The 26,274-nt window shown below is 39.2% G+C and overlaps 1 protein-coding gene across 2 annotated transcripts in view; it reads right to left on the reverse strand.

Moving 5' to 3' along the window:
• Positions 1 to 26,274, reverse strand: part of LRRC2 (leucine rich repeat containing 2) — a 63,200-nt gene that overhangs the window by 26,884 nt on the left and 10,042 nt on the right. For both annotated transcript variants that reach the window (XM_085312752.1, XM_085312760.1), the window contains exons 3-4: positions 16,780 to 16,990; positions 4,642 to 4,798 (exon numbers count right to left, since the gene is read on the reverse strand). In XM_085312752.1, coding sequence (XP_085168878.1) covers positions 4,642 to 4,798; positions 16,780 to 16,990 — 368 coding nt within the window. The remainder of the gene's footprint in view (positions 1 to 4,641; positions 4,799 to 16,779; positions 16,991 to 26,274) is intronic.

The raw sequence follows: 26,274 nt of genomic DNA on the forward strand, positions 1-26,274 counted from the left end.
AAAGTAAACATACTGATAGAAATTGTGAACTACTATTACAAGCAAAAAAAAAAAAGATAAAGCTTGGAATCTAGGCCTGTTGTTAGAAGAGTGTTAGTATGACACAAGAAAAAAAAAAGAAAAAGTCTTTTCATAGCAGAATAAGCCACAAAAACATGTTTTTGACAGACAGCAGAGAAAGGTAACACCTGGTAAAAAAAAGTAGGGCAAAGGTGTAGTGAAAGGGCAGAAGATACTCTAATAGATCAGAAATCCTACATAAAAGCATCTACCTGTGACTTCTTTTTTTATTTGAACAGATAAGCTGGTACACAGGCTCCACTCTCCCCAGGGATGCTCAAACAACAGTGCATCTCCCAAGGGTGAGGGCACAGGTCCAATACATTTTTATGTACACTGTAGTTGCATAAAATTGTATGACAAACTTAATGGACAAGAATCTTTTGGCAAAAACAATTTGTGTAATGGGTAGTTTCCATGGTAGAGTTCCAATCTGAGCTCCAATTTACCCAGTGGCACTATGTGGCCTTTGCAAGATCTGATGATGCTGAAGCTTGTTAAGACAGTATGTTTGTTACGTTTTAGTGCAATTTTATCCATTTTGAGAGCTTAAGCAGGGAAATAAAAAGGATTATTTCCTGCCTAAGTGGCCCAATAAAAAGTACATGTTGGTATTTTGTGGTATACTAATCATAGGTTAAATCCTGATTATCTCATCAGCTTTTCTGCTATTAACAGGTCATCATTTGAGCACTAAGCTTAAAAGTAACTGGCACCCTCTTAAAACAGTCAACTTGCAAGAAAAAGTGTTTAATACTCAGTTGTATACATGACTCAGTTGCTGGACAGATAATGTTCAACATTGAGAAACTAGCAGGGGAAACACACGATATCTTCTAATTCCTCAAAATAAAATGGCGTTTAACTGAGAATTCATATTTTCTTCTTGGAAATTCATGTATTGGCACACTGGGAATTTTATTAATAGAAAAATCTATTCTAGGTATCAAGAAATCATGCTAAACTATATTACTTTTAGTTTTTCCCCTCTGAATTCTATGTAATTGGTTAATGATATGCACAAATGAAATTTTACAGTGTGAGGTAGGGAAGACAAAAAATTCCTATGATTTCTTTTAAAGACATCTCTGAAAGCACAGCTATTTTTTTCTCCTAAATATCTGGCACACTGGAATATAATGAGGTACGAAGATTTATTAACAGCTCTTTGAGTTTTTTCATGAATAGTAAGAGGTAAAAAAGAAATCCTCATACAGTCTCACAATCCCATTTTAGGGAAAGCTGAGCAATCACACAAAGACTTGGACTTCTACCCCCACTGAGTATGGGAATATATTCATTAGGATGTCTTTAATGATAACAGCTGCTTGTGTAACTAACATCACTACTTTATGCCTAACCAGTGCACTGCAGCTCTGCCTTCAGCATGGTATGTAAGCCTAAAYTGCAGATCATGTGGAAACTGTTGCACAAGAAAATCCACCAAGTATGCCCTATTCATGATACTTTCTGTTATTCCTGGGAAAAACAGACTTGACTACTCCTAGTCAGACAACAGCTCCATTTTGCATTCTGTCAAGTTTTTACTGTTTTTGTTTATTCACTTTCCCTGAAAACATACGCTATTACACATAAAGAATCAAGTCAAAAAAATTCTAAGCTGTTTGCTAATCCAAAAATGATCTTTTCAAGTGCATACGTGAATATAGCCAAGAACATATTCTGAAATATCTCAGAACAAAGTTCAAGTCTTTCCTCTCTCTGACTTAGAGCAAAGCTTTTCCGTCTAGATTAGGTAAAACACGAACTTCAGTTCCTGTGGACTTTTAGGACAGAGACCTGTAGGAACCAGGACTGCAACGATACTTTTTATCCACTAAAAATACTCTTACGATCGCCTCTCTTTTTTGCACCTTCAAACCCATCTTGTTAAAATCAAAAGTAGCCTTATCTGGGCTCACCAGTTTAGCTTCTGCTAGATGATTTGTTGGTCTAAATTTGGCTTCAGTTCTGTCAGAAGATTAAAGACTCCACAGCATGCATGTCACTGCCAGTTTCAACCATCTGTCATTACTCTCAAGTATGTTTTAGGTGTGATATTTATCTATTCACTGCTGTTTTGTAAACAGAACACAAAATGGTAACCTAAGCACTTAACCTTTCTGGAGACCTTACCTTCTGATTTTACACTCAGTCCTCACTCCTTGCTTAGATAAAGCTTCCAAACTGAACTCACATAGACTATTTTTTTTCTGTGATAATTTAGCAGTTCGATGACTGAAGTTTGGGGCTTTTCATAATTTGAAGCAGCATCCAGAAAAAGAAACATGACCTCAACATTTTTCATAATAAGATCTAACTAAAATAATGAACACTTCCAATACATGCTAGTGCCTATGTAGGTATGCATTTACAGTACATGTAATAAACCATGGCTATTTGGAAGGGTAAAGCCTTACATGTCATCTGAGAGAACATTATTTGAGTTGAGACAAAAATCTCTCCATAATCTTCGCCATATCAAAGGCTGCTGTGCTGCATTACTAATAGAAGGTCTATTAACACAAGACATTCACAAAAGCTGAAAATCATTAGGTAGTTTTAGCAAAAAAGTACTGAATAGTTTGGCTACAGAACTGAGTCCAGGAACAGCTTTTTTCTTAAGCTGGATCTTTGTCTGGATAGACTAGTATTGCTGCTGAGATGTAGAACTATTGTATAAATTTTCACTATTACTAAATAAACGTGTTTCATTTAGTGACAGTTTCATGTAAATTTTTGCAGTGTCTCAAGGGGAAAGATTCAAACCCTTGTATCTCCAGACGAGTGTTTAGTACGATCGTGCTGACTCTCGTTAACCTGGAAAGTCTTTTCTGAACTACAGATCAGCTTTAACAGGATGGTGGTGAGTGCTATAATACTGAAGCAGTCCCATAACAATCTGCTTTCTAATATTCACTGATACTTCCAGTCAAACACTTTAAAAAGCAGCAACAAAAACACTGAATGAAAAGAGCAACATCCTGGGGAGGCACTGGAGGGAGGAGCACAGATTGGAGGGAAGACAGAGGAATGGGAATAGCAGGAAAGCTTCTGATGAGCAGAACTGATGTAATTTAAAAGGCAGTTGAAAGAATTGTGTTTTCTACTAGACACATTTGAAATACGCTTCCTTTTTTCACAGGAAAGGTCTGAAAMAGGCTTTAAATTATCGTCTATGGGGAATAGGTTACGCTAGTCTGATCTGGCTTTGTGCCTTTATTCTGGAAACAAACTGCATTACCATTCATAATCACATTTTCTTTGGAATCATTTTCATTATTAGTGCCCAGAATTACAAGGGGAAAAAAACCTCTTCCTTAGTCTCTACCTGCCTCAATAGTTAAGTAGTGACCCCTTAAAAAAGTTTAATGGCCTAGGATAGCCTCTGGAAGGGACCTACATCTTCTTCCCTTCCACATGACAGAAGGTATGAGAGTTCATTAAACTCACTGACCCATTTGACTTCTGCAGTCAAAGTGCTAACAAAACAGTTAGTGTTTATTTTATGTCTATTATTTCCTGTTTGTGCCTCGTTTATGATTTGCTAGTGTATTTAGCTGTCAGGTTGACATCGTAAGATATACCTAGATGTCAGTGGGAAATTTTCTGCTAACAAAATGTTAGTAAATAAGTCACAAAGTATTAGTGTTAGTTTATCAGGTAGAAAAGTCTAGCTGTGATTTCTGTGCTTAAGGAGACTCTCTTTTCCTGTTTCCCTCAGTTAAAATTATTGTAATTGTGGAGATGGTTTTAGTCTTTATTTTTCACTTGAAAGATATTAATTCATTGGGTGTATAAGGAAATCTAGGCACAGAGCAAACTTAAGACTACTGAATTAAAAAACAAAGGCTGATCTGTTAGGCAGCTAGTACACCTCAGTGCATGGACTTGACTAGAGGGGCCAATAATCCCCTCTAGCATAATTTTTTCACCTCACTGCTTACAGCAACATTCCTCCTTGTAAGAACAGCTACTCCTTCTAAAACCATTAATCTGACTTTTTATTTTGTAAGATCAGAAAGCTTCAAAAAAGGCAGACCTATGAAAATTACTATTATATGGATAAAATAGCAAAAGTCAAAGTAGGTAAGAGTTAAGAATTACATTAAAAAAAACTCAGTTGTCAAGTTGGAAATAGCACTTTACACAGTGATTACTACTGAACTTGTTATAAAATTGAATTTTTTCCCCAAAATTATATTTTGAGGACTTCCCTATTACTAGTATCTTATACTTTAGTTCATCTTGTCTGAGGTTTATATCATTCCTAACCTATAAGGAACATAAAACACCTCCCATTCTCAGGCAGGAGTCCCCATCCAGCTGAATGTCAACAGTGACTCTCTGAAAGTAAGACAACAAGAATAAGTTAGTTTTCCGACATCTAAGCTATATTTATCCCATGATATTGTATGCAATTCAGCAAATATAACTACAAAGCTATAAAAAATGACAAAGTACTTACTGGAAATGAGATGTTTATCAGTGAATGAATAAGAATAGCCATGCACATTCACTGTCCTGCATTATAGTTCAATGGTAAGAGTAAAAATACCTAAGTAGTGTGAACCAACATACCAATTTCCACTGGGAGATGGGTGATTTGATTTTTTGACAGCTCCAATACTCTCAGATCCTGAAACAAGGCAATGTAGGCTGGAATGGTTTGAATCAGTGTATTGTTCACATGCCATTCTTTCAGATGTGTCTGTTCTTTCAGAGAATCTGGGAATTCCTGCAAATTAAATTATATTTCATAAACAGAAAGTATCAAGCTGGAAATGGGTTCTACTATATTTCTAAAAAGAGTAGAGAAAATTCCAGGGCCAAACTTCAACATTTTGCCTTAATTATTTTGATGAAGACAAGCAATTTCTTCAATAACCCCTGTAAGAGCTGTTCTCCTCTGACGATCACTGCAGTTGTCTGTCACCATACAGTCAGTTTTTAACTGCTGGTGCTGACATTTAGCTCTAAAACTGAAATCTGTCTGTAGCACTCAGTCTGTTTGGTGGCTCCCATTGTTTACTTTTTCCAGTTGGAGTTTTTTTTTTTAAAAAAAAAAAAAAAAAAAAAAACACATTTCAGTGCTTTAATTCACACATCACGACATGGTAACAGAACAGAAGAAAGTATACGGAATGTGGGAAAGGGGATAGGCTACTTGGAAGGAATACAGGAATCGTATCAGAGACTGCAGGGATGGGACAAGGAAGGCTAAGGGCCAGTTGGAATTAAATCTGGCAAGGGGCGTCAAGGACAACAGGAAGGGCTGCTTCAAATACATCAGTAGCAAGAGGAAGACTAGGGAAAGTGTGGGCCCGCTACCAAATGGGGTGGGGGTCCTGGTAACAAGGGATATGGAGAAGGCAGAATTAATGAATGCCTTCTTTGCTTCAGTCTTCACTGCTGAGGGCAGCCCTCAGAAATCCCACAGCCTGGTGACAAGCGAGAAAGTCTGGAAGACTTTCCCTTGGTGGAGGAGGATAGGATTAGAGATCATTTAGGCAGTTTTGACACCTACAAATCCATGGGCCCAGATGGGATGCACCCATGGGTCCTGAGGGAGCTGGCAGATGTTATTGCTTCGCCACTCGCAAACATCTTTGAAAAGGGATGGAGAACAGGAGAGGTGCGTGATGACTGGAAGAAAGCCCATGTCGCTCCAGTCTTCAGAAAGGCAAGAAGGAGGACCCAGAMAACTACAGGCCAGTCAGCCTCATCTCTGGAAAGGTGATGTCATCTCTAAGCATGTGGAGGAAAAGAAGGYAAGTTAAGTAGTTAGCATGGATTCACCAAGGGGAAATCATGCTTAACCAATCCGATGGCCTTCTGTGATGGAATGATTGGCTGGGTAGATGAGGGGAGAGCAGTGGATGCTGGCCACGTTGGCTTCAGCAAGGCTTTCGGCACTGTCTCCCACAGCATCCTCCTARGCAAGCTCAGGAAGTGTGGGTTAGATGAGCAGACAGTGAGGTGGATTGAGAATTGCCTGAAAGGCAGAGCTCAGAGGGTTGTGCTCAGTGGTGCAGAGTCTAGTTGGAGGCCTGTAGCTATCAGTGTCCCCCAGGGCTCAGTACTGGGCCCAGTCTTGTTCAACTTATTCACTGGTGACCTGGATGAAGGGGACAGAGTGCCTCCTCAGCAAGTTTGCTGATGATGCCAAGCTGGGAGGAGTGGCTGACATACCAGAAGGCTGTGCTGCCATTCAGAGAGACCTGGACAGGCTGGAGAGCTGGGCAGAGAGGAACCTCCTGAGGTTCAACAAGGGCAACTGCAGAGTCCTGCACCTAGSRRRRAATAAMCCTAGGCACSAGTMCAAGCTGGGGGCTGACCTTCTGGAGAGCAGCTCTGCAGAGAAGGACCTGGGGGTGCTGGTGGATGACAAGTTGACCATAAGCCAGTAAYGTGCCCTTGCATATAGGAAGGCCAATGGTCTCCTGGGGTGCATTAGGAAAAGTGTTGCCAGCAGGTGGAGGGAGTTGATCCTGCCCCTCTACTCAGCCCTGGGGAGGCCTCATCTCGAGTACTGCACCCATTTGTGGGCTCTTCAGTCCAAGAGAGACATGGAGCTACTGGAGAGAGWCCAGTGTAGGACTACAAAGATGGTCAGAAGGCTGGAGCACCTGCCCTACAAGGAAAGGCTGCGAGAGCTGGGCCTCTTCAGCCTGGGGAAGAGAAGACTGAGGGGGGATCTTATCAATGTGTATAAGTACCTGAAGGGAGGGTGTCAAGGGGACAGGGACAAACTCCTTTCAGTTGTCCCATGTGACAGGACAAGAGGCAATGGACAGAAACTGAACCACAGGAGGTTCCACTTGAACATGAGGGGGAATTTCTTCCCTGTGAGAGTGACGGAGCACTGGMWCAGGTTGCCCAGAGAGGCTGTGGAGTCTCCTTCTCTGGAGATCTTCAAGGCCTGCCTGGATGCAACCCTGTCTAACATGTTCTAGGTGACCCTGCTTGAGCAGGGGGTTTGGACTAGATGATCTCCAGAGGTCCCTTCCAACCTTACTGATTCTGTGATTCTATGATTCTCTCTGGGCACGCTCAGTAAAGAAGCTTTTCCTCACATTCAAATATAAGTTCCTGTGTTTCAGTTAGTGCCTGTTACCTCTTGCCCTACCGCTTTGCACCACTGAAGAGAGTCTGGCCTCATCCTTTTGACACGCTYTCTTAAGATATTTGTAGACATTGATAAGATCCCCTCTCAGTCTACTCTCTTCTCCAGGCTAAACAGGCAGAGCTCTTCCAGCCTTTCCACATAGGAGAGATGCTCCAGTCCCCTAATCATMTTCACAGCCCTATGCTGGAGTCTCTCCAGTACCTCCATGTCTCTCTTGTACTAGGGAGCCCACAACTGGACACAGTACTCCAGATGTGGCTTCACCAGGGCTGAGCAGAGAGGCAGGATCACCTCCCTCCACCTGCTGGCAACAGTCTTCCTAATGCACCCCAGGATACTGTCGGCCTTCTTGGCCACAAAAGCTCATTGGTTGTTCACAGTCAACTTGTCCACCAAGACTCCCAGGTCCTTCTCTGAAGAGCTGCCTTCCAGCAGGTCAGCCCCTAGCCTGTGCTGCTGCCTGGGGTTATGCCTCTCTAGGTGCAGGAGAACACCTCTCTAGGTGTTGAACAAGACTGGGCCCAGTACTGAGCCCTGGGGGACACTGATAGCTACAGGCCTCCAACTAGACTCTGCGCCACTGAGCACAACCCTCTGAGCTCTGCCTTTCAGGCAATTCTCAATCCACCTCACTGTCTGCTCATCTAACCCACACTTCCTGAGCTTGCCTAGGAGGATGTTATATGAGGCAGAAGTGTCAAAAGCCTTGCTGAAGCCAATGTGGCCAGCATCCACTGCTCTCCCCTCATCTACCCAGCCAGTCATTCCATCACAGAAGGCCATCGGATTGGTTAAGCATGATTTCCCCTTGGTGAATCCATGCTGGCTACTCCAGATATATGGAGGAAAAGAAGGTGATCAGGAGATGACATCCAGAATGAGCTGTTCCATCACCTTTCCAGGGATGGAGGTGAGGCTGACTGGTCTATAGTTGTCTGGGTCCTCCTTCTTGCCCTTTTTGAAGACTGCAGTGACATTGGCTTTCTTCCAGTCCTCASGCACCTCTCCAGTTCTCCAGGACCTTTCAAAGATGCTGGAGAGCAGCTTAGCAATAACATCCGCCAGCTCCCTCAGGACCTGTGGGTGCATCCCATCCGGGCCCATGGATTTGTGGACATGTAGCCTGCCCAGAAGGTCTCTAATCCTTTCCTCCTCAGCCAAAGGAAAGTCTTCCCTTCTCCAGACTTTCTCCCTTGTCTCCAGGCTGCAGGATTCATGAGGGCTGCCCTCAGCAGTGAAGACTGAAGCAAAGAAGGCATTCAGTAATTCTGCCTTCTCTGTATCCCTTGTTACCAGGGCCCCCACCCCATTCAGCAGTGGGCCCACATTTTCCCTAGTCCTCCTCTTGCTGCTGATGTATTTGAAGAAGCCCTTCCCGTTGTCCTTAACATCCCTTGCAGGACTCAATTCCAACTGGGCCTTAGCCTTCCTCGCAGCATCTCTACATGCTCTGACTGCATTTCTATAATTCTCCCAAGTAGCCTGTCCCCTCTTCCACATTCTGTGTACATTCTTCTTCTGTCTGAATTTGGCCAAGAGCTCCTTGCTCACCCATGCAGCTCTCCTGCCCCTTTTGCTGCACTTCTTCCTCCCTGGGATGCACCGCTCTTGAGCTTGGAGGAAGTGATGTTTGAATACAAGCCAGCTCTCCTGGACCTCCCTTCCTTCTAGGGCCTTAACCCATGAGGATCCACCAGTTAGGCCTCTGAAGAGCCCAACGTCCGCTCTCCTGAAGTCCTGCTTGTTGCCTTACTTCTTTCCTGCAGGATCCTAAACTCCACCATCTCGTGGTTATTGCAACCAAGGCTGCCCCCAACCTTTACATCTCTAACCAGTCCCTTTCTGTTGGTAAGGACAAGGTCCAGCAGGAGACCCTTCCTTGTAGGCTACTCCACCATTTGCAACAGGAAGTTATCATCGATGCATTGCAGGAGCCTTCTGGACTGCTTGTGCCTTGCTGTGTAGTCCCTTCAGCAGATGTCAGGGTGGTTGAAGTCCCCCGTGAGAACCAGGGCTTGTGATCTTGAAGCTACCTCCATCTGTCGGTAGAAGGCCTCATCAACTTCCTCTTCCTGGTCAGGTGGCCTGTAGTAGACACCCACAACAGTGTCCCCCGTGCTAGCCTGCCCTTTGATTTTTACCCATAAGCTCTCGACTGCCTCCTCCTCCTCCACCCCTAGGCAGAGCTCGATGCATTCCAGTTGCTCTCTCACATAAGGAGCAACTCCACCACCTCGCCTTCCTGGCCTGTCCCTCCTAAAAAGCACATATCCATCCATGGCAGCATTCCAGTCACATGAGGTATCCCACCATGTCTCTGTGACTGCAATGAGATCGTGGCCCTGCGATCGCACGCAGAGATTGTGGAGTCTCCTTCTCTGGAGATACTAAAAACCCGCCTGGATGCAGTCCTGTGCAACATGCTGTAGGTGACTCTGCTTGCTCCAGAGGTCCCTTCCAACATCAACCATTCAAAGATTATGTGATTCTGTTAAATTGCAACATGAGAGCAGAAGAGCAAGGAATACTGAAGTGGACCTTGCCAAGCAAATAACTTGTACTATACTCTTAATACCTCCTAATGTTTTGAAATTTGTTTGCCAAGATGCAATACAGGCCAAGAAATAGAAATATTTCAAATAGGACTTTGAAAATCTGTTTTTTTAAAAAAGTGACTTAATTTCCTAAGTCATTCCACTGTTTGAGAATTTTTGCTCAAATTCTTTATAGAATAAAAATGCTGAATTTTTAAACCAGTCTAGAATTGCAAGTAATTATCATTTAAGTTTTCAGAAACTTTTTAAAATTTCTGTTATTGTTCTAAATACACAGTAAATAAGTTTATTTGAGTAATTTTCACACACTATACTATTTGTCCAAAATCTTCCATATATTTAACAGTTAGAGTGAAGGGTTTAGATTTTAATTCATACAAAATCACTGTAATTAATTGGTATTCTGTTCACGTCTTTGTTTGAGTTATGCAACTAAATTCCTTAAACTTGAAACAGATAAAAATCAATTGATAAAGTTGAAGGTCAGATCCTTTAGACTCAAGTTTTTAAAGAAGCACATAATTTACCACTCTGTTCCTGATTTTATAGCACTGTGCATTGGTAACATCTGGAATAAATAATCTGGATGAGGTGCTGTTACTAACTCTGCTTCATAAAAAGGGATGTAATAGTTTTAACATTTAATTCCTTTATAACCTTTTCTTTCTCTATGCATGAAGAATCATATGCAGTAGGGATTACTCTTTTGATACGGAAGACATTGCCGAGTAGTGTTTTTTTTTCCTCTAGATTTTACAGATCCACCAGGACATTAACAAGGGTGATGCGTTTTAATTGTTTCTTATTAAAAACTCGGAATAGTGCCACTTAACGCTTAGTTAAATTAAAACATCTAATTGCAGTTAAAGATATACTGGACTGTTGATCACAGTTTTTTGTTTGGTTGTTGCAGTCTCTAATTACAGTACTTTTCAACTTATGTATGCAGACATTTAGCCTATACAGGTAGATTTGCCTTGCTACCTGCCTTTCCATATTTGATATGGATCATTTCATTTTTTTGCTTCATTTTGCCAGTAGGTGTATATTGCATTCTGATCCATCTTGTATATTTGTCAGTTTACGGCAGTTAAAAAGTAAAATGTCTGAAATGCCTCAGGCATGGTAAGGAGAAATCTCTCCAACTTTCTGGAGTGGGTTACCACTCCTCCATCTTTGGTGGTGTACATTTTTCTGCAGCAAAATAAAACAATAAATACCAACTAGGGATTCAATCAGTATTGTTTTCCCCACTATTACAGAACTGAAGATGCAGCACATGGAGATAGCGTTTAGCTGGAGCTGCATAGATGCTACTCTAAGTAAGCTTTGTGATTCACAGAGAAAGCAGATGCATAACATAGTCATACTAGAGGGAAAATCCATCTAGGAGCCAGATACCATTCACCACTATTTCGTTCTCTGTGCCACAATCCAAAAATCTTTCTATTGACCTCCTGTTCTTTCCACCTCACTATTGCACCTGACCACGTTTGACTCCTTGCTGGCCCCAAAGGATGTGGCAGGGAGCGGAGGCAAAGACTTGCCCCCAAGAATCCAACAGCAGGACATTCCCCTACAATGTAAGCAGCATCTCACAAACTTCTTCATGATACACAGGAATGACAGAACAAAACAGAAGGCACTCTCTCAGATAAAGATCAAACAACTCAGCTCCTTGATATCTTCAGAAAAATTAGATAAAATGATTCATTTTTTCCCTATCGCTTAGGGTTGATGGGGAAAAGGTTAAAAAAAACAAAACAAAACAAAACAAAACTTTCTTCCATCTTAAGGATTGCCTCAATGGTGTGAAGATCTTCTAATTCAAGAACTGAAAAAGGATAGAAATTTCAAAAGAATAGAACCAGGTTTCAATTTCAGCTCTTCTACCAGTTGCTTTGACTCACTTTTTTTTTCATTTGAGATAGTTTCTTTGTATTTTTTAATCATATTTACATTTCGCAAATGTAAGTTTACAAATGCTGTGGTATAACATGCTTTAAAAAAAAAGCATTTTTTGATTTTCTGTCTTACCATATATTTGTGTAGTGGAAACATAAATTGATGTGATATTTTACTTCATTTACAAACTAGCAAGGAACAGGAACAGAAATTTGTACAACTTTTATGTTTGCTTTACTCGGATACCCTTGTGCTCTTTTGTACTCTTCTGCTGCCACACTAAAGCTGGCAGCCTGCTGATAAATTTCTCCATGAAGACTGACACTTGGAGAATAGCCAGTCTCGTCTTTAACAAAAAAACAATACCTCAAACTCCAGTGATTGGGGGGGGGGGGGGCAGAGAGAAAGCACTATTAAAAGTATATAGCAAAAAGTAGTAGGTAGTAATAGTAAAAGTAAATAGCAAAGCTACAACCATCGCTAATTTTTCTATTTCTAATTAGGAGAGAATTTACCTGCTAGACATAAGCCTGTGCTAAAATTATGATCAAAGCATTCAGTTTTGAGAAGTTTCAATTCTGTTTCTTAACCCAAATCTGTAATTTCGTCTGTCACAGGCCAAAACAAACATTTTGATCCAAATCTCTCTGATCTTTGATGAAGTTTGGAGCCAGTTCCAAAACTATTAAGACTCAGGGTCATCTCTGTTACCTTGGTATGCTTGATTATATCAAATATTTTATAAGTATTGGTTAAGAGAGGGGTAATCTCTAGAAGTGAATAAGCATGCAGCAAATTTTCTATCTGTTCAACGACACAGTGATTCTTCTTCACTTGTGGCAAACTGATACCTCACTGTCACTAATGGTCACAAAAACAAATGGAAATTCTCTATTCTCAACAAAAAAAAAAGAGTATGCTAGATAGTAAAACTGGGAGAATAAGTACAAATGAGTAATTCCATTAATTTGCTGCCTTTTTCTGTTCATAAATGATATGCATTAAGGTCATGATTTTCTAGTAATAATATTACAGTCACTCATCTGCAAGTGTTGTGTACAAAGTTGTTTAAAACAGGCATGGATCAAGATTGTCTGCTGGAGTAAAGCAAAATAGCTGAGAATCAAGCCCTGTTCTATGTTTCAGTGAACATTACCACTTCTCATTTACCAGTACTGACAGATTCAGAAATTTGCTTTTCCTGAATATTTTCTTAAAATCATTCTAAATCTGTTGATCCACTAGAGAATAAACGTTCGTTAGTTAGGAGCAGGAAGCAAACACGCAGAGAGGAAAAAACAGAATCAAAGTAAATTCATTTAAAAATCCAAATGAATATTCATGGCATTTTTTTGCTACAGTTTCCATTCAGCTCTAATAGCAGTGTTATTTCTCTGAAGAACTAATTTAATTTAACAGGTACATGTTCACATGTACAAAGGATCTCAGTGAAGAGTTTCATCAACTCTCCACCATTCTCTCCTAGGCAGTGGATTTAAATGTACAATTCAGGAGCCCAAAATCCTTATACAACTCCTTTTTTTGATGTGTTTGCCAGGAACACTTTTAGAGGAAGAAAGTTTTCTTGAACATACCTGTGGAACCTCAACTTACTTGTGGCAAGGTACATTTTTCTCCTGCTGACAAGTCCCAAGATTTTTATAAACACAAGATTTAGCAGACTAGCTGCTGGGGGAACCACAACTGTGTTCTGCCCTGCTTTTAATAAAGGGAAAAGATGAGCCTGACTTTTTCACACTTCATCACATTAGCAGGCTAGCACATTTGTTGTCATAAGACTTCTTCTTTCCTAATGTTTTATTTCAGCTGCTAAATATAAATACTTGGCTGACCAACAGCTTTCTTAATTCATTACTGTCCACACATTCCCGGCTGGCAGAGATGCACCACACAGGATTGTAGACGCTCAATTCGTAAATATTTGGTCGATGTAGAAAAGAGATGTCAAAGACCATCAAACACTAAGCATGCCATTAAACAATCTCTTCCAAGTGGAGCTCTGACAGAAAAAGATAAAACTATCTCATTGCTGCAGTTACCAACCACTGTCCTCAGCCAGAAGCCACCAACCCTGCAGAGGTATGGCCAACCCTGTGACCAAGTTACATGAAGACTTTTGCAGCTTCGGAGAGGCTCACTGAGCACAAATTTTGCAGGTATAAAGGCCTGATGCTGATCATCCTTACAGGACCATAATAAGAATTCAAAAAAGTTAATGCAATCATACCATTCTAAAACCATTGCTTAAAAATCTGTATAGGCTCAAAATGCATGCCTCAAAAAATTGGCCTAAAAGTGAATCATTACTAGTAACAATTAATGATCCACAAGGATCTGCACACAGAGAATCTATTTACTCAAAATTCAGATACCATAAAACCAAGTCCTGCTTTCTTTAGCTAGTATTCTATGCCTGTTCATATAACCTATATGGACATTATGAACCATATATTCATTACTTGATCTTACTTCTTCTCAGATAAGTTAAAATAATTACTTTACAACTGAAAGGAATAGAGTGACCTCTTAATGAAAGCACATTATCATTTCAGTGACATTTGAGGTGGAAGAAAAGTGGCAAAGAGGTCCTGAAGGAAGGAATTGCTATTAGGAATTCAATGTGTGTGATCTGCTCTGATTTCCCCTGTTGCAAAACGTTCTCAGAGGAAGATCCAAAATTATTTCCTAGAAATTACTATCAAATTGATTATCAAAATAGTTGTTCAGGCTACCCCAGTACACAACAGAAGGTTTTATGAAGCCCATTTGCTGCTAAAGAAACTTCCAAAGAGCGCCCTTCTGTGAAGACTTATGGGAAAGATATTGTAAAGGTACTTATTCTGATCTTGCAAAATCCCTAAACTAGAGATTACTCCTCTGTGAGACTTAACTTCACAATGTGCAGGAAGAGAACTGGTAAAGGCCAGAAGCAGGCTCAGTTCTCAAATCTGTAAGTCATATCAGCAACCTAACACAGATTTAGCTATCACCTGTCGAGATGATATGTTATGGCTTCATTGATGAGAGAAAAGGAGAAACATAATAGCAACGCTTATTAGCTAAAAGCAAGCTAGAGATAGGATTCAACAGCCCGTTCCCAAATGGATACTTCACATGGCTGTGCTGTTTGCAGCTGCCAAACGTACAGGGCCAGTGAGCAAGAAATCAAACTGGTTACGTGCCTGTAAGTCCACACAGGCCACCCTGGTTTTGACATCTCCTAGCATCCGAATGCTTAGTCTTCCCAATGTTCCCCTCAAAGGTGTATTTCTGTGCAAAATTCTTTACAGAAACTAAAACACAATTCTCACTACAGGTCCTGACTACATAACATAAAGGAATTTCTGATAAAATTGTCATGTGTTCACAGATTTTTTTCACATGCTGAATGTCAGCCTGTGCAGCAAATTTTAGTCCATTTGGTTATATAGCCTGCAAATACATTCTCTTGAGAGAGTAATGGGAGAAAAAAGTGTCATGGCTGATTCTGCCTTYGAATCAACTCAAAGCAGCAGTTGAGAAAAATAGCAAAAAAAAAGAGACGATATGATTTGTGTAACCAATACTATAATCTTTGTAAAATGTCTATATCTAGGGAAAACATACTTCCTGTAGAACTTCATTTTTAAAAAGTGAAAATCCACTTGACAATTTTCAGGTGTTAGGGACTAGTAGAATTCTTTGACCTTGAGGAAGGGTGGGTCTTCTCCAAATAAGACAGAATTACTGCTTTGATTTTATCTTAATCGACAGCCATCTGCAAATTACATCACCATATTTCTTTGAAATGAGAAGCTTGCTTTAACCAGGCTGGAGCTGAACAACAAGGCACGCTGGCTCAGCTAGCCCATGACATGGAGCAAGAACCACGGAGCACAGTTACTGGGAGTCTGCTGCTAAAGACCAGTATCTCTGCAATGTGATCATGCCCTCTGTTTAATCTTTCAGTATTGTAGATTGAAATAAAGCAACAAAAAACTTTTAGCTTCACTTCCCACCTTCCATGCACACTGAAAATATTTGCAGGTGCTACAGTAACAGTTTCTAAGGAGCTTTAAAATCTCCTTGTTTTCCTCCAATAGGAGGAAAAAATTACAATACATGAAAGTGTGCAGTATAAAAATTACACAATTTTAGATAACATTATTGCTGATATCCAAGGTTTCTGGAAGCTGAAAAGTGCTAGTTCCTACAGCTTGGATGATTAGCTTTAGTTGAAGAAACAGTCTCCATACTAGAGCTGGACAGGAGCCAGTGTTTTCTATTTCCCAAAAAATTCCACCCACTTTGTTTATTCAGAAAATGACTAAAGCTAGAAAAATCACCTTTATGCGAGATGAAATTTGGGTCAAAGTTATGTCTCAGATCAGTTGAAACATCTGTTTCACTAAAATTGAGACACTTTGTTCGTTGGTCTTTTTCCTTGCATTTTTTTGTAATGAAAATGATCTCAAAAAAAGTTATTTCAAAATGATAAATTATAAAAAATCAAAATGAAAAGTTCATTTTCTCCTTAATAAAGTATCTTTCATTCAGAATACATCTCAGCAGAAGCTTTAACAGTCTAGAAAGCTTCAAACCAACTCTAATTCACCTTTTACTGAATTTCAAATGAGCTCACTTCTAAACTGGTATTTCACATAAAACACAACTAAGAGCATTTTTAGCAGGGGGAGAGAGGGGCAAGGCTATTGTGAATTGATGCAACTGTTAGTTGTGATTTGAACAGAGCTTGAAAAAAAATGTTATCATACCATTAGAGCAAAAAGACAGATGTCTGAGTAGTAGAAGATATCAACAAGCCAACAAAGCTGAATATTACTTTCATTTTTTCCTCATCATAGAATTTAAAAGAAAAACATCTTATTGCAGTGTGACTGCTCACACCAATAATTTTTGCCAGGGCTAAATTGCATGTTTCAAGAGAGAATTTAAAATAACTGTGTTTGAGAACTAAACTGTTAGTTCAGGACAAGAAGAGAAATTATTTTATCACTTAACACAATGAAAAACTATGAGTTTTATATGCATTGTCAGAAAAAAAATTGGTGGGATTRGAAGTTATAGTGCTAAGCACTCAAATAAAAATACTTTTTCCGTTATACTTACTGTCCACTTCTCTCCAGCAAGCTGAAAAATAAACTTGCTTCTTTCCTTCTCTGTTTCATCTGCCAAAGCTCGCCTCTTAGGGAGCTGAGGAGTCTTTCCATACTTTTCCAAGATTTTCTCATCAGTGTCTACAAAGCCATTTTTGAGGTATTTTGATTGTGGGATGCCTTTCTTCCGACACTCTAGTATGAAGTTCCATTCCTGCTTTATCCTGAAATAGGACCAGAAAAGATTTACATGAATCAACTGAAACAACACAGCACAGAAGTCTTAAAACTTGTTCTTTGTTCCCACAATGACTAACAAAATAAAATCACACACCTATTGTATTGACCACTTAAAAAAGCAAATGCTTTCAAATAGCCATGCTTAGATTTACTAGGCTGACACATAGATGTGAGCAGGGGTTCATTCAGCAACTGTAATACAGTAATATCCAGAGAAAAACAGAAAAGCAGTGACTGAGCCCACCATCACAGAAAGCAGTATGAGTTATGCCACTGATTTCAACAGGATAGGAAATAGATTGATACTGAAAAATTAACAAATTATATGTATGAATAAAACAAGGACCTTGTGATACATGCAGAACTTTTCAGCTGGAAAAGATATTTCAGCAACTGAGGTGATAGAAACATTTTTTTTCTTTCCCTCTCGTATTCAAGGATAACGATCTATTTTCATTTTTTAAAACATTATTTTCTAACATCGTCTTAGGAAGTACAGGTCAACATTATCACATGCCAATAACTTCTATTTCAATTCCAGTATAACTTCAGGCTCACCTCCAGGATGAAGTTTCACCCATGTAACTTCAGGCACAAATTTAGTTTGACATAATTAAGCAGTGCTAGCTGCATGGGCTTTAATTTGAGGGAGATTTATTTCAGCTTAGTCAATTAAGGAACAAGTTGATTAACTGAAAGAACAGTCTTCCTTATACCAAAAATAAGACTCTATAGAGGCCCTTGCCTCATAAATCTGATCTTACACTTTGAATGTTAGGTTCTTGTTATACATGAGATTCAATTACACGATCTCCACCCTCTGGCAGAAATTGCAAGCAAAAGACTTGAAGAAAACTGACAGATGCAGCAGGGCACAAAGTTCAGGATAATGTGCCCTGTAGGGGAAGTCATAAATGGTACATCGTAGAAAGGGAAATGAAATGCAAGTGTGTAAAGTTCAAGTAAGAAGTAATAAAACCAGTAAACTTATTCACAGCTAGGCAGGGAATGTCCTCCAAAATGCTAAACTGTAAAAACTAAGACATATGAAACAATGTCTGGTTCTAAATCATAGAATCATAGGATCAGTAAGGTTGGAAGGGACCTCTGGAGATCATCTAGTCCAACCCCCCTGCTCAAGCAGGGTCACCTAGAACATGTTAGACAGGGTTGCATCCAGGCGGGCCTTGAAGATCTCCAGAGAAGGAGACTCCACAGCCTCTCTGGGCAACCTGTGCCAGGGCTCCGTCACCCTCACAGGGAAGAAATTCCCCCTCACGTTCAGGCAGAACTTCCCGTGGTTCAGTTTCTGTCCATTGCTTCTTGTCCTGTCACATGGGACAACTGAAAAGAGTTTCTCCCCATCCCCTTGACACCCTCCCTTCAGGTGCTCGTACACATTGATAAGATCCCCCCTCAGCCTTCTCTTCCCCAGGCTGAAGAGGCCCAGCTCTCGCAGCCGTTCCTCATCAGGCAGATGCTCCAGCCCTCTGATCATCTTTGTAGCCCTACGCTGGACTCTCTCCAGTAGCTCCATGTCTCTCTTGTAATCACATACAAGAAATCAGTTACAAACTTAGATACAGGACACATCTTCACAATATGGTGAAAATAGGTTAATCTTTGGACGCTTGTTGCAAAGGAATTAGAAGTTGAAGAGCAGAGTGTATTGATAGGAACTGATAGTGTGCATTAAGTCATATTTGACTCTATGCTATCAAAATAAATCTGTATCTCTAGAGATCAAAACTCCATGCTTAAATGGGAAGAGTATTACTGAGACAGCTGTAAACTGGCCAGCACAAATTGCGACAGTTACAAAAACCTTCGGGAAGGTTGGAAAGACTCAAAAGCAGAGAACACAGCAACAGTGGGAGATCTGAGGTATCTACACACAAATCGCACATCAACATGATGCAGACTTGACACTTTTGGGAATCAAGTATGGCTGTTCTACAGCCGTAGCACGGCATACTAGTGCCACTAATCTTGAGACTTGATTTAATTTCCAGTAGCAAGCATGGTTCATCATAGAACTACTGAAGGCCCCTTCTGTAATAATGACTACACTGTATTCCCATGCAGCATCCAGAAAAAGAAAAAACAAGAAAAAAATCTTCTAAAAATGTATTCAGTTTTAGAAGACAAAGTACATTTAAAAAGTGACTAGAAGCGATGCTCACTGGGTATGATGCTGACAGGCTACATGGAAGCAGCAGAGTCTCAGAGTAAATACTTTCCTACAAAGCCACAGCAAGGATCTCTTTCTTCCTCACTTGCAAAAGTAGGTGAAAAAAAGGAAAAGAAAGTGGCATTTATGTCCAAATGAAGAAATGAAAAGGCAATGTATGCTCTGATAAATTAAATGTAAAATTACAAAAAGTGAAGTGAAAAAATCACTTATTGCATATATATAAATGAGCAGGAAAAAGGTTTTCTAATATAACAGAAGCAGGAAGCTTCTCAGATGTGAGGAGAATGATAACTTATCAAGATATGAAAGGAATGGTAAAGAAATATTTAAAAAAGCTGTTAAGAAAGCTGCAGAAAAGTGAAACTCATTCTTGATTTCAGTATTCATTAGAGAGGACAGTCTCCCTGCCAGTTCTCTCAGTGCTTAACTGTGGACACCCTTATGTCATAAGAGTTTGAAATATGAATGAGTTCAGGGGAAAAAAAAGAGACTGGACAGATAGAAAACAGGCTCAGCAAGTTTAGCGCAAGGAGTCACTAAAAGAGTGACTTCAGTAAGAGTAAAGATTCACCACCAACATGCAGCATTTGGAAAAATTTTATAAGCGATTTGATATAACAAAGACGAGAAGAAAACAGGTTACACTAGATAGATAGCTGTTTACCCTGTTTTATGGTCCTTCAACTGCCACATCTGATACTGAGAGATAGAGAGTAGAGTACCTGACTGCCCTTGACAGCCTTTCCAAAGTGTATCCCCCCAKCTGCAGTCTGGAAGCTTGCATCAGATAACAACATTTTCCAAATCAGGAGACATGAAAGCTGAAACACCTCTTTCAGCTGCCTCAACGCATGAGCCAATTCAATTCATAGTGTTGAAGTTACTTATTCAATCTGTCATCTGAGCCCTGGAGATCACCAGCACAATAGAGSGCAGACAATGCCATAGCGAGAGGTCACTAGAAAAAGCTACAACACTTTGATATAGTACAAGAAAACTAAATAGGCCCAAAACACCTACACATTGTTTTCTAAAACTCTTCTACCAGGGAGCATAGCTAATTAGTTATAAAAGCTCTCTGTTACCATGAGAGGTAGGTGGGAAGTAAAGTGGGCAGGAAAAATGTGAATTAAAATCCCCAGGGAAAAGAACAAAAGAATCTGAACCATTCAAAAGCATAAACTGAAAAGGATCAAAACCCTGGAGTTCCATTTTCTAAAATCTTAGAAATAATGCTTTACATACTACTGCTGCACTACTATTTCTCACATGCCCCTCAGCCCTCCACATACTGCCTCTCTGTCCCTCTGTGAAGCTTAACTCTGCAGAACTGCCTTCTTATTTCTTGGAATTCCTTTATTCTCCAAAGAATTAAACACTTTATTTCAGTGCATAATTCAATGCACTGGCAGAGCTTCACCCCAAGATACTCTTCCTATTCACTGCTCTTCACTTATCCAAATTAATGACTGAATCATTCCTCGTAGTGTAAGTTCCAAGAGCCTTAGAAAATTGAACAAACAGAAAGAAGAGGTCAAAAAGTCTGACTCTCGTCAAAAAGCAAGACACAGAGCTGCTGTACTACACCCAGTACTAGCTGTGTTAGGTAGAACCCAGAAACATAACATACACCTGCAGAGGGAAGGACTGATATAATACATTTTTACTCTCTGCCAAAAGGGAATATGGAAAAGGGAAAGAAGGGAGGTACATTAAAGATGAAAGAATAACTTGTACTCTGACACTTTATTGATAAAATGTACAAAATACAAGTCTCAGAAGGCCATGATACATTGTTAGTCAAATAAGATAAAATGCGTACAAAAAACAGTTAATCAAATCAGTCAGTGAAATACTGCCCAAAGAAAGACATTAAAAATTAAATCTGGTGAGGAATCCAACATAAATATCACACCTTGTGTCAAATTTCGTCTTTACTCATTCATCAAATTATGGTAACAACCTCTTCTAAGCTTTTCAAGAATGCTCTCTTATGGTCACCAAGTATTAGGTACAGGTATATTTTGAACAGGTAGAAAGTGAATTAATAATGCAGCAGACATGCCTAATTGTGGACAGTACATGACAGAATGAAAATAKGATACATCCCAAGAGCAGAGGGTCTAATCACCCCACTGTATTCATGCGGTACACATTAACCATATGAATCAGTGTAAGTCTTCCTGGCCTGGAACTGTGACTTACAAATCAATGACTGGATGTATTATCAGTATGCTCTGCTAATCTTGTGCCAGTGGGGAAAAAGCTGAGAGACTTGTGGTAGACAAACTTGATATGTGTCACTAAACAGAGATTACAAAGCAGTAGCTTGCATGATGCAGTTGAGATCAAACCAAATGGAGYTATTCAACCACATTTGTTGCTCAGCTCTGTCTAATCATTGCCAAAGCACAGAGCAGATGTTGCCTAAGGACCTTCTGAAAATAAAGACCATTAAGCTTTCCTTTAGTTGCAATTCTCAGATAGAATAGGATTGCCACCATGTTTTTTGATATCTAAAGGCTATTACATGAATCTTCAGGAAAGGCAAAAAAGACATCTAAAAACAGTGTGGTAGATTTAAAAAAATACACATACAAAAGCAGCCTTTAAATATACTAATATTGTTCTAAAAAGGGGGAAAAAAAAGGAAAAAGGAAAAAAAAGAATTTCTAGTCTTGGCACTTTAAAGGCTCCAGATATTCTAGGAACACATTTTCACACACGACAAATGAGTAGGTTGCAAAACTGCAACCCTCTTGAAGTTTGTCTTTTTATAACTGTTCAGCAGTAAAATAGTTTGATCTTCCTCCAGAGCTTGATTAAGCACATGCTGTCTTATTAAAGAAAGAACTATCAGTTTCAACATTCAAGAAATGAGTTTTAATCCAGTTAAGCCTAATTTAGGTGGGAGTATGAAAATGAAAAATGTTTTTTCTGGACATAGCACCCAGATGAAATCTCCTGTTCCAGCTCAGCTAACTATTTCAGTACTTCAATCATGTAAATAGTCTCACTAATTTTAATAAGATTTAGTACATCTGCTTCTGTTTGTCCAATAAGATATATGCCAAACGAGGCACCTTTATACCTGTAAAACAAATGCATACATGTATGACCTCACCAAAATAGACTTTAACTGCTGTAGAACAAGATTTATTTCTGCCAATCTATTAAAATCTGACTACAGCCCAGTTGCTGTTTTCCAGTAAGCTCTCAAGATGTACTGTATATATACATATAGATGCAGGATCAGCAGGGAAAGAGTAATCAATTATTTCTGGTTTGGCTAGTGATGAACTTGTCTTCAAGTAATYCTTCCTCAAACATTGCATCACTATTGGAGTATATCTGCAGCAAAGAGATTTAACAGCATATAATTAGATTTGTTATAAATCAGCATTTCCTTATGGGGACATGAGAGCTCCTTGCTTGTCATCTTGGATTTTCCAACAATACCACGGATCTAATCAACTTGATGTAAATAATTACTGGAGGATAAATTCAATGATTGTACCCTTCAAAGGAGTCACCAGCTTGGAAAGCAAAATGTTTATTAGTAAGGATTGAGTCATCCCAGAGGGAATATTTGTGTTTCTTTGAAAGTATAAATAGTTCCTTCTTCTGCCTTGCTACGTGTCTGATTAAGAGGTCTTCAGGAAAAAGTTAAGCAGTTTGAGTAAGGGAATGAAGTTTCATTAGATGGCACTGTTTCCTCTAAATCAGGAGGGAGGAAACAACCAGGACACTACTTGATGACACCAGTTTAGTACTCCTGAGTGACATTTAAATCAGAACCACAAGCCACACAGGATCATTCAATAATCCTATAGAAGTTTCAGAAGAGCAGCACAGTTAAACTGGAACACAGCCCAGACTAATATTAATGACAGACTAATAACATTTCCCCCCAGTTTCAACTGCATTGATTCAATCTCAGCCCATCTGCCAGGCTCTTTCATGGGTTATAAAGGATTATGGTTGAACAGTAGCTCTTGTCTCTCAATCCACATGTATTCATTATATTACAGGCAAGGTCTGTTTGCACAAATGCATAGAAACAAAAGGCAAATTACTAGAGCAGTTACTAGTGCTGCAGAACTACCCACCACCTTTGTTATCCATAATTTTTGTAGTATTTGTGTTTGGGGCTAAGGGCTCCCAACCTGAGATTTAGGCTTGCTCAGAAAAATTTCCAAAWTGGGTTTTGATGAAGGAAATAAAGATATTCTTCATTAATAAAATCTTAGTTCAGTACAAATATATTACAACACTAAAGTTTGGCAGGGAAATAGAGACAAACCTATTTTATTAGTAAAGACATAAGCTTTCAGAGAAATAAGTTATTTTCTGCCTATAAAATAAAAGTTTTCTTTGGACTTTTAACATTCAAGAAGTGCATAGTTCAGAAAAGTAATAGGCACACAGGTTGTTAGCTGGCTCTCGAGAGGAAAGTTTTGGGGAAGAGATATATCAAAGCAGGCAGCTGAACAAGCTGTTACTTTTCCTGTACGTTTGGTTGATGGACATGGAAGGCAGTGCCATTTCACAGCAAAGGTTTAGGTAGCTAATCCAGGCAAACAGTTTTGGTATTCCATAACTTAATTGCTTAATTGCTCAGCCCTCTATTTTTACCTTAACTGTTTTTCAAATAGTAGATACACACATTGCAATCCTTCCCAAAAAATCATCTAGCACATTGTAAGTTTTACCTTATTTCCTCATCCCCCCCCCAAAAAAAAAGAGAGAGAGAGAGGAAAAAATAAAGGGGAAATTTAACATATCACGTCAAGTTAACCTGAGAGCATACAAGACTTTAGGATACAAGATTGTTCAGCACTATCAGAATCTAAAAGATGAAATGCAAAACTGCACTATAAATAAACTTATTTCTATAATGAGGGCTTTCATACACAGATAAATTAGCCCTTTTCTGGCATCAATTTGGTAGCAATGTGTTCATATCTTAAGAGCCAGATATGAGCCCCTTGCAATAGTCTCAGTACACTGTTCTGCAGAATCAGGTTTCACTGGCCAGCTGTTTAAACATCTGTTCCAGAAGCTGTAAATTCCCCAGATCTTTACAAGGTCTCACAATTAATGCAAATAAGTTTCAAGGATTGCATTTATTTGTGAGGTTTCCCTCTTAGAAATCTTCAGTTAAAAAAGAGAAATATCTTAACATGTGACTSTTTATTGACCTCCATGAACTAAATTACTTTGACTGAAGACAAGCAAAATTCTCTGAGGGCTAACTGAAGCTTTTCCTTAAATAACACTACCTTTTGCTGCATATTACCAGGTCGTTTCACATTGCAATGGGACTGATGAGGAACTSTATACTCTCAATGGCCTTAGTGAATTAGGGCCTCTTTGAGGAAAGTAGGATTTTTGTTAAAAAGCATCAGCCTCAGTAAGCTAGATTCCAAACTCATCCGTTACACTACTGTATTTGCAGAGAAACTCTATTATAATTTCAGCCTTACTTGGTAATTCACTCCATCTGCTGGCAAAAGTAAATACCTAGAATCTTAAATGTTATAATGCAGTTCTTGTTTTGGAAAGCTGCCTCTTTGAATGTATTTTTGGGATTATCAATTTGCATTAGAATCCTTTCCAAAATACTTATTTATTATGAATTGGCAATGAGTACTAGCACTAATTTCAGTGGACCTGCTCTAGAGTGGTAAGATTTTAATTTCTGAATAAGATAGCATAATTTTCTCACACTTGCAACTCCCTGAAATGATGAAATACATCTGTATAAGGAGGTATTGTTCTTATTATTCATTTAATCATAATTAAATGTTTTAGCTATACTTTTAAGTTAACTAGAAGCAAAATCATGTCCTACCTTCGAAAGCACTTAACAAAAAGCATCAATTTGTTATCTGACCTTTAGGATCTAAAGGCCAGTGAGATAACTGCATACCTCAAAATAAAACGATTTTTCTTTTAACTACATTTTGCATTTTACTACCAATATTTTTATGACTCTGACCATTATTGTACCAGCCTCATCCATTACGTGAAGCCAGCACCATAAGAATGAATATGAACTTTGCCATTAATTTCAGTAAGTGAAATATTGATCGCTCATAGCTAGAAACAAAGTTTGGTGTACTTCATCCTTTATGCCTGAAACTCTAGAAGAAATACGATTAACTGGAGAGGTACCTTATTGCTCAGCATGAAGTGCAGCAGGATAAGGTACTTTCACTTGCAACTTCCTAGTTGCAAGTTAAAGGAAAACAAAATGCCTTTGTGAATGCTGAAAGCATACTTGCAACTTGTTATTTCCCTGCATCATATCCGAACCTCATTAATGGAAAAGGGCAGAATAAGCCACTAAGCTACATGCTTTTATCCAGAAGTGCAGCTAAACAACCACAGATGAAAGGGGCAGGAAAGCATACTGTTTTTATGGAAAACACAACTCATGGTATAGTGAATCTAAACCAATACTATAGGCAAAAGCTAGAAATGAGAGCTAGAAATAGCTACTTTGGAGCTATTCTTTTCCCTCTTGCATGCAAAACTTCCTTATGTACAGTATTTCTATAGTAGTCAGGTTAGAAGTTACCTCTGGTACCAGCAGACCAACAAAAATGGTGCAGATGGATGTTGGCATCTGTAGCGGCCTCTGATAGACTGACTTTTCAGATCTGCAGGTGCCCATGCACTGTTAGAAGCCATGCATTATTCCTAAAATTCCTTTTACAAATGCAATTGCAATGGCATAGCAAGAACCACTAGCAGACATGGAGAAGGCATGCAGAGTCTTCTGCTTCATCTGTCACAGAATTACACAGTCACTTCTCAGTGTAGCATCTGGGACAGCAGTAAGCTGCTATTGGGCTTGGTTTTCCTGGATCCCAAATACTTCTGCTTTTCTTTTCCATCATAAGGGTAACACTCACAACAAACATTTTCTATCCCTCAGCCTTTATCAAAGGGAAAGCTTACCTCTACTAGCAAATTTAATCTGTAGAAGAGCCTCAATTTTTTTTTTTTACCTTTTTTTTTGTTAAGTTTTTTTAATGCAGGTTTAGGGTTGGGAAAGAGGGAATCAAC

This window comes from Rhea americana, unplaced genomic scaffold (assembly GCF_003343005.1).
Source record: "Rhea americana isolate MKP2758 unplaced genomic scaffold, rheAme1 scaffold_11, whole genome shotgun sequence".
Classification (NCBI taxonomy): domain Eukaryota; kingdom Metazoa; phylum Chordata; class Aves; order Rheiformes; family Rheidae; genus Rhea; species Rhea americana.